We start from the raw sequence: 15,120 nt of genomic DNA, 5'->3' as shown, positions 1-15,120 counted from the left end.
TCATCTTAATTCTTTTTGCCATATTTCATGAAATTAATTGAAACTTTTGTAGAGTTTCCCGTATAGAAGTTATCAAATAAACTTAATTATTTTTTTATTTCATTAATTGTACAACTGAAATTAAATCTTCATATAGTTTATATTAACTAAAAAAATATTTAAATTGATATGGAACTAAACAAATCTCTTATATCCTTTATTTAGTTTGAAATAATTGTATTAAACTAAAATTTCATTAATTCTTTTAATATTTCTTATTAACATATATTCATTCCAAACATATTTCTTTGATAAAAAGTTATAAAACGTTTTAATTTTCTTTATTTCTTTAAATTCATAATAATTTTACCCCTAAAATCTTCTATTTTTTCCTTAGGAGAAAGTGATAAAATGTTGCATTTCTATAAAGTTCATTAATTATTTTTAACAGTTAAATACTTATAAAAACACCTTTTGTTATTATATAAACATCTATTGAAATATTTTTGTTGGCATTCAAGGAATAGGTACCATATAAAATGTTGGCATTCGAGGAAGACACCATTTGAATGTTTGTTTGTGTTGGGTTTTTTCTTCAACCCTTTCTTTTGATTAGTCATGATCTCTGTTCTGATACATCTACTTTTCCTGTCGATAGCAATCGATCAGTGATATAATTATGAAAACTGATAATTATGACTATAGAAAAATATCAAGAATCAAATGTAAGTGGTCTTGTTTGAAAAACAAGTTCTAAAATTTCTGAGCAATAAAAATAAATCACACTAACAGTTTTTAAACAGCAAAACTACTGTTCAAATGCTGTCAGAAAATGACCATTTGCTATATACATCAAGATAACCTTAACCTTTCAAAATCTAATTACAAGTTGTACAATTTGACTCCCATAGCAACGACATTGCCACATTTTTTCGTGGGTTCTCTATTTGTTGGCTGGGTGTAAGTGACATAAAAAAAACACTTTCTCAAAACTTAACAAAATGACCATTGATTTTTAATTCTATTGAAAACATATTTTCCTTACCGGCGTCCTTTACATCAACGGTAAAACTTTGGAGACGGCCAGGAACTGCCTTTTTGAGTCCTGGACCACGAACGACAACTCGTCCTGCGTCACCTTTAAATCTTGCTAGTGATTTTTGCCCTGGTTGTTTCTCGACTGTTTCAACAACCATATTACTCTGTTCATTTACCGGAGATGCCTTTCGTCCAGCACCTGTAGCCAATAACAAACAAAGAATTATAACTTATTGTAAAAAAATCTTTTTACCAAAAAACAATTGCAAAAATATGAATGTCACGAATAATAACAATTACGATAAAGAGAGAACGTTTAATGTATAATCTCTGTTTTTTGCAGTGTATTTGCACACACAGTGATTTTATTTATACCAACTATCAATTGCATGTAAGTTGTCTTTGCCAAAAATGGTATAACTGTAACTTATATATAGTATTGTAAAGTATCTTTTCTATATTGCAAGAGTTGTTTCTGGTGATGAATCCATGAACTGCATTACAAATGATATTGGGTATAGTGTAAGATGTCAACAGAATTATCGGGGTTGCCACTACTATGTTATAAATACACTCAGGTTAACAAGGTGATAGAATATTAAAATTTAAGATGTTTGCCTACTTTTTATCAATGTGTCTATAACTATTAAACTCCATCATCTAAACAACAATTAATGATACACTATACAACTAAAAGCTAGTTGAGGGTTATGATTTTATATACAAAAGTAAATGTTAGTTGAATGTATACAAAATTAGTAAAATATATTTGCTAAACAGAAATCTAAATAAAAAATCAATTCAATACACGATTAAACCATATTCATTATACACTCTGCGTAAAGTGTGAGAGAAAATAAAACCATTTTTAATGACTTGTTCGTGTGAAATTGGTATGCTGTTTAAAAAAATTTAATTAACCCAACACAATTAAAAATAATTAACTTGAAAAAAAAGGAATTTTCGTTTTCATCGAAATTTGTTTGCATTCTATAATGTATTCTAAACAGAAATTAAAACAACAAAACAATACAAATGGAGGTGGGTAAACACTTAAACACGCAACACAAAGCAACATTAAAGTAAAAAGAAGATAAACTGTCCTAGGACAAACTTTTGTTATTTATTGACTAGCACTAGTAATTAAACGCTTGGACTAGAAACAAGACTGTTAAGAGCTTTCAAATGAGATTCTTATCATAATGGAAATTGGAAAAAGCTGATACTATTAAATTTCTTTTATTACTATAGATAACGTTTGAGAACGTTTTATATATATAAATTCATTGAAATTTGAATGTAATTAGCCTTTTGAATAAATAAGATAAGCATTAATTGAGGTATAAAAGAAGCGATAAGCAACACAAGTAACATACATTATTAGATGTTATAAAGAATAATGTTAAAATGGACCAGAATATGATCGCATTCTTTGTTATGTAATGAATAAACTACTTGCACCTAACAATTATGTATACTAAATGCTGACAGATAGCGAACAATACAGCACATTGTTTATGACAAGGACTTTTGCTGACCACATAAATATTGCGCAATAAGTATAATTATTATTTCTCGCATGATGCATGTAATGTGATTAAGTTTCATAAAGTTTCCATTGTAACTGAGCTATAGCTGTTATAGTTATGACCATTTATTTAGGTTCCTGTCAATTATAGAGATTGTGCAGCTCTGATGAATGATGGAATGTATTTGATGGATTCAGAACAGTACAACCTCGGAAATAGAATGGTAGGAACGTAAACAAAGATAGTTCCCTGGCTTCACAGAAATATTTCTATATTTTAATTTAAAATTCATTTTTGTTCCTGAATGCTAAGAAATAAAACGTTTAACACAGTTTATCTTAATTACAAGAGTTTTCCAGGTAAAATAATTATTAAAATATTTCAATGCAAACTTCTAAAAATGTAAAGTATAATTCGTATAACGGTAAAATTATCAGAGAAGATATAAAAAATTCCGAAATATTACTTTGTTGTGACACAATCTTTTTTCTGTCAAACCAGAGTTTCAAATTATTGTTTTATTCTGTACAGCAATAGAAATGTGTGTACCTTACCAGGAGGAGCTGAGGATAAATACAATAATTGCCAATAATATGAAATATATTGAACTAAAACACAAAAGTTACATTTCTTTGTGTATGTAATAAACTTGATTGTAACATACTTGGTTTATTTAAAGAAATTTTAATACACCTTTGCACACCTAACAACATAATTTCATTAATGTACATTTGCATTATTCGGTAACATCTGTAATTGATAAATATTTGGTGTTGCCTTGGAAAATTACCACTGTACTATTTCAGTCTGAAAAATGGTTGCAAACATCCAATGCTTTTTTATTGAGATTGTTTGCATATTTTAATTTTTTTTGTGAAAATTGTAAATTTTACTACATTTATATAATTAAATAACATTTCACAAAATGTACAGTCTTGAATCGAACAAAACAATTTCAAACCCCAAAATCGCCTGTACACATATATGTGGTTTATAAGTCACCAAGTCATCTCTAAAGAGACGAATATATGATTATGTATGGCTTTATTCGACTAACATTCGCCTAGCATGTTAAGACATAGGTTATAACCACTACACCAGATTCAGTTCTGATAAGAAGAGGTAAAATATACAAATTGCACTACACTATATATATGATCACTATCATACAAGTGAGAGGTTTAGCAGGCTATAAAACCAGGTTCAATCCACCATTGTCTACATTAGAAAATGCCTGTACCAAGTGAGGAATATGACAGTTGTTATCCATTCGTTTGATGTGTTTGGACTTTTGATTTTGGACTTTCCATTTTGAATTTTCCTCGGAGTTCAACATTTTTGTGTTTTTACTTTTTTCTATGAAGTTTTTTTTTCTATTAAAAGCATACCTCGACTGACTGGGATTGCATGATGAATAATTAATGAGGAAGAAAATAGCAAAAACACCTGTCATCAAATTTTCAAACCAAAAAAGCCAAACTGAATAGCTTTAATCAGTTAAAGGTAATTTTTGCATCAAATGTTCCATAAAATTAGTGCAACACTTGCACATTATGCCAATATCCGGTGCATTGCTTGTACCGTACCTTGCCCCTCCTCTTTCCCCTCTTCCTCGTAAGGATTTTTTATTGATCCACCAAAAGAAAATAAAAATTTAAATCTAATTAATATAACAATCAACTATTGCATTACGATCATGCGTTGGTCTTTATGTTTTATAAATCTTCTTTCGGATATTTCCTTGACCCATGCTTATTCTTTTATTTATACTGCAAAAGTTATGAAATGTTTTTTCAACCTATGAACAATGATGAATTTAACTGTTTTTTGTTAAAGTACGCCAGTGTATGTGGATTATTAAATATATATGTATATATAAAAACAAAAATTGATATCTTTTTTATATTTTGGACAATAAATGCACAATAGGAAACACATTGTAAACGGTTACACTACAACATGTGTCCTACTTACATATGCAATTTCATGTCAGTCTTAAACTTTAATGTTGATTGACCAAGAATACGATCAGTTAAATACAAAAACAAATTCTTGTTCTTGGAGAAGCTAAATTTTATGTTACAAAGATGTTATTACAAAATAATTTGTGGTCTACATCTTTAACTTAAGATATTATCTGAATGTTAACCACAATAATGCCTATCGTTTACCATGAAAATACGAAAAAGGGATTAACATGTACCTTTTTTGCTCATACACAAAAGCTTCTTCGAGTTTCATTATAATTTGTAAAAAAGTTCGACAAATTGATATCTATTATAACTTTGAGCACAGACTGAACATTAATTATCACACCGACAACGACGATGACGATAGAACTTAGGTTTGCTACATCTGTATCCCTTGATAAATTGTCACATGCTGGTGAACAAATAGACGATCAAACACGTACTGATAGTTTTCGTTGGTGCTTACTTTAACGACAAATAGTTCCCTGTAAGATATTAATAGGATTGTTACGAAGTATATACATCACAATCTCTCCCTAAAACGTCTAGGTAACCATTTATTTAATTTAAGTCTGCTTTAAGTGCAACACTACTACTTAGAAATAACAAAAATATTGTACCTGCGATTTCAGAAACATATGGACTTCCGGCTATATTAATATTTCCATATTTAATAGAAATGAGGTATTTTCCTGGAGAAAATGGAGTGTAGCTGAACTCATATCCGTCGTCCACTTCTTTACAACTTAGAGCCACCTTGGATGGACCGTCAATAGTGAGAGCCAGGAAACCTGATCCTGCTCCAGCCGTTCTGACTGTAAATTTGTTCTTTGCACCTATATTACAGAACAATACTAAGTCAATAACAATGTTGACAAATGACATTGCGACTTAGGTTTTAGAAATAAACCTGAATTGATAAAAAAATATAATAATTTACTCATAGGGTTTCAACAAATACTATATAATAGTGAGATCTGTATGTGTTAATTGCTCAATATTTTTTTATGCTATACATATTTATTACAAAAACATTAAAAAAACTAATGTATCTATCAAACATTTCATTAATACGAGGCATATAATGAATATTTATTTTGTTATACTTTACTAACATCAAGAATGTCATTTTTTTAATTACTTAGAACTGATGCATAAGAAATTCACTTAAAATGTGAGTAGCATAGTAACAGGAAAACATGGATTTTTCCGGTAGAATTTTCAATAAAACTTTCTATTCTACTTTAAATATGAAATATCTTTTCAAATTAAATATTCCAATCAAATTTAATTGCCAACACACGGTTACTTACCGTTTTCCTTCAGATTGGTTTTCCCGTTTCTGTCTATATTTCATATCACCATGCATTATTTAAATAAGCTTCTTATCATTTACGTCATCAATGACAAGAATATACTTGAAAAGGTTTTTCAAGTTTTCTATTCAATAAAACAGTCATGCAATAATCATACAAAAATTTTGATGTTATAATTGTTAATATCATCCTCAAAGCTTTCCTTTTGAATTTGAATAAACAAATATAATTATCCCTTATCCTAACCCTTACCCTTACCCCTCTCCTAACCCTAAAGTTTGATTACACATCGATCAGCCTGTACCTATAACTCATTTAAAACGTTCCAACGTTTTTTCCTCTCGAACTGTTGCTATACAGCATACCAAATATGGTATTTAAGAAAGGACTTGTCATGCACACTGAAATTAGTATTCCAGTTTATATTGTTTACCAATTAAAGAATCGATTGATGCATCCAAATGATGTTGATCTAGTTGAAAAAGTTCTCTCTTATTTAATTTTGTTAGTTGAATTAATTAAGATTTGTTTTTATTTCGTTAATGTGTCCTTCTACTTAATTATAGATTGTAATCATTCTGAAATGTGATCTTGTCAAATTGGAGGAATGATTATTCTGAAGAAAAGAAACCCATTCTATCAAAATAGCTGCCTGAATATATCATTAAATTATTCTAAAAAGTTGCCTTTATTATTCTTAAGTATCCAAATCTTTGAGTGCTTTTACAAAATACAAAAGTGTAGACATTTATAATGATGTATTAAGATATAAATACAAATTTAAGCATAAATATTACAGAAATTTTGTTTTTACTGAGAGGTTAGGAAATGGTACTTTGGCGATAAATTGAATTTGCAATTATCGCGAGATAACCATCGCCCGAAAGAAGTCAATATCACTTTCACATGTACGATATTTCCGCTTACAATTTTTTTTACAGTAAACAATGCTAAAAATATTAAACACACTCTGTATATTATAATTCTGTATTTTCAAATGTCATTCTGACGGCGAATCTTCGTGACGTACACAAACATACTATACCTATTTCAATGTTGTAGCCTAGCTTACAGTAAATTTTTATTAGTTTGTGTTGTGTGTACTATGTGTATAGGACATTGTTCATGCTATGCTTATTACATCTATTTAAAGCTTTGATAGAACCAGTAAATTAAGATTCGATCAATGAAAAAAAAAATTATCAATGTAGACTAACTTATCTTTTAAATAAACTTTTTCTTAAAATTGTTCTAATTTCTACATTGTGTGTATCGGTGCTTTCAATGAATTTATTTTAACTGATTTCAAAAAATCCACATGTGAAAGTGATTTGACTTCAACAATCAGATCAAACTATAACATAAAATACTTATTTATTCCAAGCCAATTATGTTTACTTACCAGTCTTTCCATGTTCAAGACCCTCACCATTGGCACAAACCATAGCTGGATCAGCTGCAGCTGAACCCACCATGACGGCAAAAGGACTGTCAGGAATATGGTGATCATCGAGTTTTATGTCAATATAGTGAACACCATTTTCCTTTGGAATATACCTAATTGCGTATATTCCGTCATCCATTTCTTGTACGAAACAGTCCTCATGACCGCCAGATGGGGTTCGTAGATATGCGTGTAAACGACCCTTGGCACCATTGTATGAAACTGTGAATGTGGTAGCCTTGTCGACCTGAAGTAATGAAATATATAATTAATTATTTTTTTTCATTGTTCAAGTATTTTAACAAACATTCATGGTATACGCTTAATTATTACAAGGTATTGCAAATACCCATTTATTGACAGAAATCTAGAATTGAAACATATTTTGAGTGTCGGATTTGGCACTTAAAGATCACCTTGAGATGTAAGATCAATTCCACAATGATTATTGTTAAAAAATGTATTATTAATTATCGGGCTATAGAGCTCTATGTTTAAGTTTTATGCTAAATTTCAAATTTGCAATTTTCTTTTTTTAAGGAACATTTAAAAAAACGTCTGTTTCAGTCAACCTAACAAGTAATATAAACCCAACTTGCTGCGCCCAATGACTTAATCTAGCAAAGGGACCATACCAGACTAAGGTAATATCCGACATAACCGTTAACTGGAAGATACATTGTACTGAGTATAAAAAACAACTATTAAATACATTTTTGTACACAAAAAAAAGTCAATGATTTTTGGTAGCGGTTTGCTCCTTTAAAACCTTGTAACATCATACCGCGAGTCCTCTGTCTTTCAAAGCGTGGACGGTAACAGTTCTTGCCAATCCACTGTCTGGAGCAATGTTGACCATGAAAGGTGAATTTGGTATGTGCTCTTCGTTGAATTTAACGTGTATACCATACATTCCTTTTGAAATATAAAATAGCATTAGTTTAGAGATGAAATTAATATTAGATATTATCTTCTTTTTACATCAGGCTATTTATCGCCATTGGCAACTAAACATGAAATTATTACTACATACATGTAAGCAGTATTTTTTTTTAAATTGAAAATACCAAAGATCTACCTTACACATATATACACATAAATAACTCTTCGTAAATAAGTTCGTTGATGAATTGCAAATATTTTTGTAAATATTGTTGTGTAGTATTTTGTAATGGAGTTAGTATGACTTATAAAATGAAAAGTGTATAATGGGAGGAAAGACTTTTTCGATATTTGTGTATTTTGTATAAGTAGTATCTGATTCTTTGTTGAATAATCTGCATATACTTGTTAAATACATTTTAGTCTTTAACTGTCATTTAATATCTGAGTATGCTGAATATTAATTATTGAGTCTTGATTAGTCTTTTAGTCAATTCTGAGTCTATTCGACTCTAGTAAATTCAGTTCAATTCAGACAATTAGCTTGCAGTCAATTCAGTACTTTTTAGTACCTTGCAAACAATTTTAGTAAGGTAGATGTGTTTTAATAGTCTGAACTTAAACTGAACAGATCTGAATAATCTGCAAGGGAATTTCAAGGGTATTGAATTAACAGCCTATAATTTATATTAAAAGAGTGGAAAACTGAAAGATTGAAAATGACTTAATAATTGTTTTTGGACCACAATTGTCCTTTCAGATACAAATTTGTTTACTGACAGTTGTTATCTATTAGTTTAAAGTGTTGGATTTCCTATTTAAGTAGGGACTTTCTGTTTTGAACTTTCAACACGGAGTTTTTGTGATATTACTTCTATAATAATTATGGATCACGATAGATTGTTGGGTAATAAAACAAATGTGTATTAATCTGAGATAACGAATCTTATAGGTGGAATCAATGATGATTTTCATTCCTAACAATATCAATCTGAGCAATATTAGTATATACTCAAAATGATGATTTTAATAGAATAACACACTTAGGACATTGAGGACAGTGAGAGGGTAAGCGCTATAGAACCAGGTTTAATCCACCATTTTCTACATTTGAAAATGCATGTACCAAGTCAGGAATATCACAGTTCTTGGCCGTTCATTTTTGATGCGTTTTGTTATTTTTGCCATGTGATTACGGACTTTCCGAATTGATTTTCCTCTAAGTTGAGTATTTTTGTGATTTTACTTTTTATCAGTCAATACGAAAGAAATAAAAAAAATCAACGGCAAAGCGTCCTTTTTCGTTTTCTAAAATTAACTTTTGTTTATCCGATGTTTGAACATCTATCAACCGTTGGCTAGAAAATAAATTAAACATGACGTACCTGGTTTTTCAACTTTATATGATAAACCTAAAAATCCATTTGGTCTCTGCTCTAAAAACATTTTTGGAGTTGAAGGACCTTCAATAGCACATGACAAATGGCCTGCGCCGGCTTCTCTTGTGTAGATGTTAAAGTGATCTGTGGAAGATAATACATATGATTTAGCATTTAGTCACTAACTTTTATGCATGCTAAAAGAGGGGTGGAAGATACCAGAGGGACAATAAAGCTGAAACATTGAAAATAAACTGGCTAAAATATCATTAAATGATCTGCAAAATGATACGAAATATTGTATCTCGAATTCTGTCATGTTATCCATGTCAGTTCTAATTTGTTTGAAATATAGAAATTTCACTGACCGTAATTTTCGTCCTCTAAAATTTCAAAAATAATATTTATTTTTAATCTTTCGGTATTTTCCGATTTTTTCAGATTAACAAAACAATCATAAATCAATACAAGCAGGTTTATAGTTTAATCATTAATCAAAACATGAGACTTCACAACTTGTGTTATCTGCCAGCAAAATTTGTGCTATCATTTATTGGAAAAAAATAATTTAAAGACAGTTATGTATCGTATTTAAAAAACACGAAAATAAATATAAAATTTGATTTAATAGTAATTGACCGCAAAATAAAAAACGAAACCATAATATTGTCTTACTTTCTTTTTTAACTTCTCCTTTCTCTACTCCAGGTCCGCCTACTTGTACTTTGTGGTATCCACCAGAGGAAAGCTGCCCAACAGAATATTGGAATGGAGAGCCTGCGAAAAAATTCGTTATGTAATATCTTAAATGTATACACAAATCCTATAAGAAGAATAAAGATTTTAACATTTTAATCAGAATGAAAAACCGATTTATAAAAATAATTACTAAATAAAATACGTTTCCAAGTGTTCCAACCTATTTTGTATAATGCAAAAAAATCACAGTTTTAATCAGGTAATAACTGAAAAAAACACAGAGCGTTTTGGACAACTATATCATTGGTACGAATGATGGAGTAAGTCAGTAACCTTACATGAACATTGAAAAATAGTTCAATAAAAAAAAGGAAAAAAGGAAAATGAAACTAAATCATCACTAAATTTACAAAAAGATTGCATACAAAAACATATTTGGTAGTTTACATGGTCTCTACTGAAATAAAAAAAAAATACCTGAAATATGAAGAGCTTTGTGCTTGATACTAAGCGTATGAAGTCCTTCTCTGTGTGGTGTAAAGTTCAGTCGGTAGTGGAAGTCATCTTCATCCATAATCTCACACAATTCAGTTGTACCAGATGGGTCGGTCACTGATGCCTCCATGTCGAAGGGATTTGTTCCTAAAATGGCATATCATCAATTTAACCATCTTTTATCGTGTATGAGTTGTTGTTGTTGTTAGAGATGCACAATGATGTTAACATAATTCAAAATTGTGTATGTCACTTATATAGTTAAGAATAATTGAATATTGTGTGCTGCCTTTTGTTTGTATATTTTCATCTAATAATCAAAATAAATTTCACTCTGTTCGACAAATAACCTTTACGAAGAAGTCAGTAGATTAAGAATTATTGTTTTACATTTTTTTCAGAACAGTAGTTCGAGGGCCCATTTGAAATTGTTTATTGTGGATTCATTCATTTTTTTGTGGCAATCAATTTTCGTGGATTGAGGAAAACTTCTTGATAATTAAATGCCATGGTCTTCACATAGCCCTACAGAAAAGATTTAATTCGTTGAACATTTAAATTCCACTATACCAACGAAATCCACAAAAATTGGCATCCTAAAACAATGAATCCACAGTATCAATTAAATTATTTTTATTATTCAACTGAATATGTTTTACTGAAATCTTCGCAGGTTAAACAATAATATTTACAAAATTATTGAAAAATGTTAAATATATATACAAACCAGAGTATATGAAACCATTATAAAATTTCTATCAGCAAAATATGCATTGTAATGTGGAAGTCTTTAGATGTGTTAATATATGTCTACGTACTATGTAATTTTATCATTTAAACTATTGAAAATGACATTAGAAATTCTTACCTGGAATTTTCAATAGGAATTCACACTTAGTTCCTTTCTTCACCGGTTCTGCTTGGACCATTTCTTTCTCGATTGTTTCTCTGAGACGACCAGAAGGTTCACCGCCAACGTTCAACAAGAATGGACTTCCTTTAAATAAAGATAGTTGGTATACACTTTAAACATGCTGGGAATACTTGAAGTCTGAATATTTCGCTTAAATTAATTTATATAACAATGCAAAAAAATTGTGCCTTAAGGTGTTACCTAACACTACAGGGAGATAACTCTGTAAAATCAGCTAAACGTTTTAATTACGTTGTGTTGTTAAGGGAAAATTAAGCTTTTCAAAGATCAAAATAAGTTTTTGTCAAACTGCTATATAACTAGTGTAATTTTTTCTGATAAAACGGTTGGTTCAAATTTTTTGATTTTTTTACATTTTTGTCAAAGGGTCAAAGTAAATACTTTGTCAAAATTTAAAGAAAATTAAACGAGCCAAATTAATTTTAGTTAAAGTGTTGGGTACCACCTTAAAGAACAGTACGGTATGTTCTTTTCTAAATTTTATCTTGTCTCAACCGTTAAGAGTTCTAAAATGTAATGCATTATAAACCTTACAATAATACGTTTAAAAAACTGAGATCTCGCTATTTCCTAACTTAAATTGAATGAACAATGCTGAGTCTTAACAAATGAAAGACACATATTTGTCTGACATTACCATTAGTATGCAGTAATAAAATGGCAAATGACGGCATTTGGTTCCCGATAGTAAGCATGATGACTTTTAAAAGTCTAAATTGGAACAAATACCATAAAATCAATTTCTTTTTAATGAAAAGCGACAGATACCTAAGGGACAATCTGACGCATAGGTCGAAAATATACTGACAAGGCCATGGAAGTTTCGAAAAACCCAACATATTTAATATTCGTCTTCTTTTAAAGATTTCTCTGAATACTAGTAATACAATAAGTTAATAACAAAATTATGAAATTATAACTTATTGTATTTCCCATATTTTAAAGATAATAAAGACAAGGTAAATGCATATTTGAAACTTCCTTTAGCTTCCATCTAATTCATACCTTTAATGTGTTCATCAGCAAATCTAACGTTAAGGATGTATATTCCTGGTTCATGTGGACTGTAAGTGCACTTGAAAGCGCGGTTTCCGGTTTCTTCGTAATCGACTTCTGACCTGTGAGGACCTTCAATCACTACTGTGATTCCACCATACCCTGTGAAATAGATTCATTTAATTATATCATACAGTTACGTTTGTTAGACAAAAACTTAGTGGTTTTGCTTGCATTTCATATCATGATTTTCTTGATAGAGGGTTACTGCTCACAAGGAAGCTATTAAACCAAGAGTTCCAAATGGTGAAGTTGAAATCATCCCTTCGTAAATTTTACGGACGCCATCACGAGTTGGTTGACCGTTATGGAATAACCGTTTCACAAATGATATCAGATATGTTCCTTACGTCGTAACTACAATCCCCTTCCCTTTCATGAATTTGACCTACCGAATTAACTATTTACCGGATTTGTAATCACATAAGCAACACGACGGGTGCCGCATGTGGAGCAGGATCTGCTTACCCTTCCGGAGCACATGAGATCACCCCTAGTTTTTGGTGGGGTTCGTGTTGTTTATTCTTAAGTTTTCTATGTTGTGTCATGTGTACTATTGTTTTGCTGTTTGTCTTTTTCAGTTTTAGCCATGGCGTTGTCAGTTTGTTTTAGATTTACGAGTTTGACTGTCCCTTTGGTATCTTTCGTCCCTCTTTTACACCGGACAAACTCTATCCACATTTTTTCTTCTTCAAAGAATACCGCTCAAGCCCGTGCTAGGGGTCGTCTCAAACTAACAGTGAGGTGAGAGTATTTTGTTCCGTGTCAAAGTCCTCACTGTGACTTTGAGATGAAGAACAGCAAAAAAAAGAGCCGTTTCTTTGCATTTAATTTGTGTGTTTTATCCATTTTCTGTGCACTGATTTTGTGTAATGAATGGATATCCCATATCCTCTGTTTTTCTATTATAATACACTTTTTCTTTTGTTTACGAATAATTTACACCACTAGAAATTTAAATATACAATATATCAAGAAATTGTTATTGCCATCTTTGCAACAATAAAATAAATATTATCAAGCTCGATTGGCTTCTCAACAACAAAAATGAAATCGAAAATCACAAATTGTTACTCATCCAGTTTCTAGTGTATTCGGTTTGTTTAAATGTGTTTTCTACATAATCATACTTGCCTGCGTCTGACACATCGATGTTTAAAACATTTGACTCGTTTGCAATGGCTTTTTCTATTGCCCCGCTGATCTTGACCTTGCTTGCATGGGCGAGTTCGTTATCGTGTACAGTCACTGGGAATGGACTTCCCTTGATATTTTTCTCATCTCTATAGACCTGGACCTTAAAATCACCAGCTTCTTTTGGAGAAAACGATGATATACCTGACAAAACATCAATATTACACTTAAAAGTTAAGAAAATAGTTAGTTATTTGAAATTAAAAGAGGGTGACGGTCCATCTATACAAAAACAAATAAAGAAGATTTCGTTTTTAGAGTAGAGAAAACACGAAAGATAAAAATTCGTTTCTTCCACTAGATAGATGATTTGTCTTATATAGTTAACAACGTGTATTTTATTTTATTTTTTGTATGTGAAATACGTATTTAAGTTACTTAATTCATGATGAAATGACTCATACTGTTGGCAAATCATTTAAACTGGATATATGTATTTGAAGATTTAAAATTAATTTAAGAAGATGTTTATCTGCCAATATAAAAAGAAGATGTGGTATAATTGTCAATGAGACAACCATCCAAAAGAGACCAAAATAACACAAAAGTTAACAAATAAAGGTCACCTTACGGCCTTTAACAATGAGCAAAATATAGGGGCTCGCCATACTCACATAAATGTCCATCTTTAGATTTCTTCAGGATACATGGCTCAAAACCTCCTTTTGGGCCTCTAATTGAACCTACGAGATCGACAATATCAGGTTCCATCACATTCAAAGCATATTCACTAGCATTTCCTAAGGAAATTTGTGATCGCTTTCGGCCTTCACCTGTAAAACAAATTATAACACATATTAAAAAATAAATTTGATAGGGCTGTAACGATTATTTACGTTTGGAATCATAAATATAATCAGCATGTGGATCTGCACATGTAAATCGATGACAAACTATGAAAGGCAATTCCTTTTTTTATATACGACTAATCGCTTAAAAAGGAGCCAAAAACGATTGTGTGAGCTTTTGACCAAGAATTTATTTTTGTAACATGTTGTTCAGTATCTATATATGAAACATTCCTGAAAGCAAAAACAGAACAGTAGATCAGAATGCGCGTTTATAAATGTGAAACATTGACCATTGAAAATCGGTCGAGTTTTCTTTACCTTGATCTTAAAAAACAATTATTGTGTGATTCTACACATTCATGTAAGATATAAACATTAATTCAAATTAAAAAAAAACAACGCCGTTAATTCTAA

General features: G+C 30.4%; 1 protein-coding gene across 5 annotated transcripts in view; it reads right to left on the bottom strand.

The window, feature by feature from the left end:
* LOC134724904 (filamin-A-like) overlaps positions 1–15,120 on the bottom strand; it is a 55,410-nt gene that overhangs the window by 1,544 nt on the left and 38,746 nt on the right. For 3 of the 5 annotated variants that reach the window (XM_063588248.1, XM_063588252.1, XM_063588253.1), the window contains exons 5-16: positions 14,530–14,688; positions 13,856–14,059; positions 12,671–12,823; positions 11,600–11,728; positions 10,714–10,878; positions 10,213–10,314; positions 9,544–9,681; positions 8,061–8,191; positions 7,235–7,523; positions 5,138–5,352; positions 4,133–4,184; positions 1,025–1,216 (exon numbers count right to left, since the gene is read on the bottom strand). In XM_063588248.1, the coding sequence (XP_063444318.1) occupies positions 1,025–1,216; positions 4,133–4,184; positions 5,138–5,352; positions 7,235–7,523; positions 8,061–8,191; positions 9,544–9,681; positions 10,213–10,314; positions 10,714–10,878; positions 11,600–11,728; positions 12,671–12,823; positions 13,856–14,059; positions 14,530–14,688 (1,929 nt within the window). Of the gene's footprint in view, positions 1–1,024; positions 1,217–3,100; positions 3,110–4,132; positions 4,185–5,136; positions 5,353–7,234; positions 7,524–8,060; positions 8,192–9,543; positions 9,682–10,212; positions 10,315–10,713; positions 10,879–11,599; positions 11,729–12,670; positions 12,824–13,855; positions 14,060–14,529; positions 14,689–15,120 lie in introns of all 5 variants that reach the window. The other 2 variants (XM_063588249.1, XM_063588251.1) reach the window with 2 other exon arrangements.

The sequence above is a fragment of the Mytilus trossulus genome, chromosome 7 (genome assembly GCF_036588685.1).
Source record: "Mytilus trossulus isolate FHL-02 chromosome 7, PNRI_Mtr1.1.1.hap1, whole genome shotgun sequence".
Classification (NCBI taxonomy): domain Eukaryota; kingdom Metazoa; phylum Mollusca; class Bivalvia; order Mytilida; family Mytilidae; genus Mytilus; species Mytilus trossulus.
Note: the sequence above shows the minus strand (reverse complement) of the source record. Positions and strands in the feature narration are given on the sequence as shown.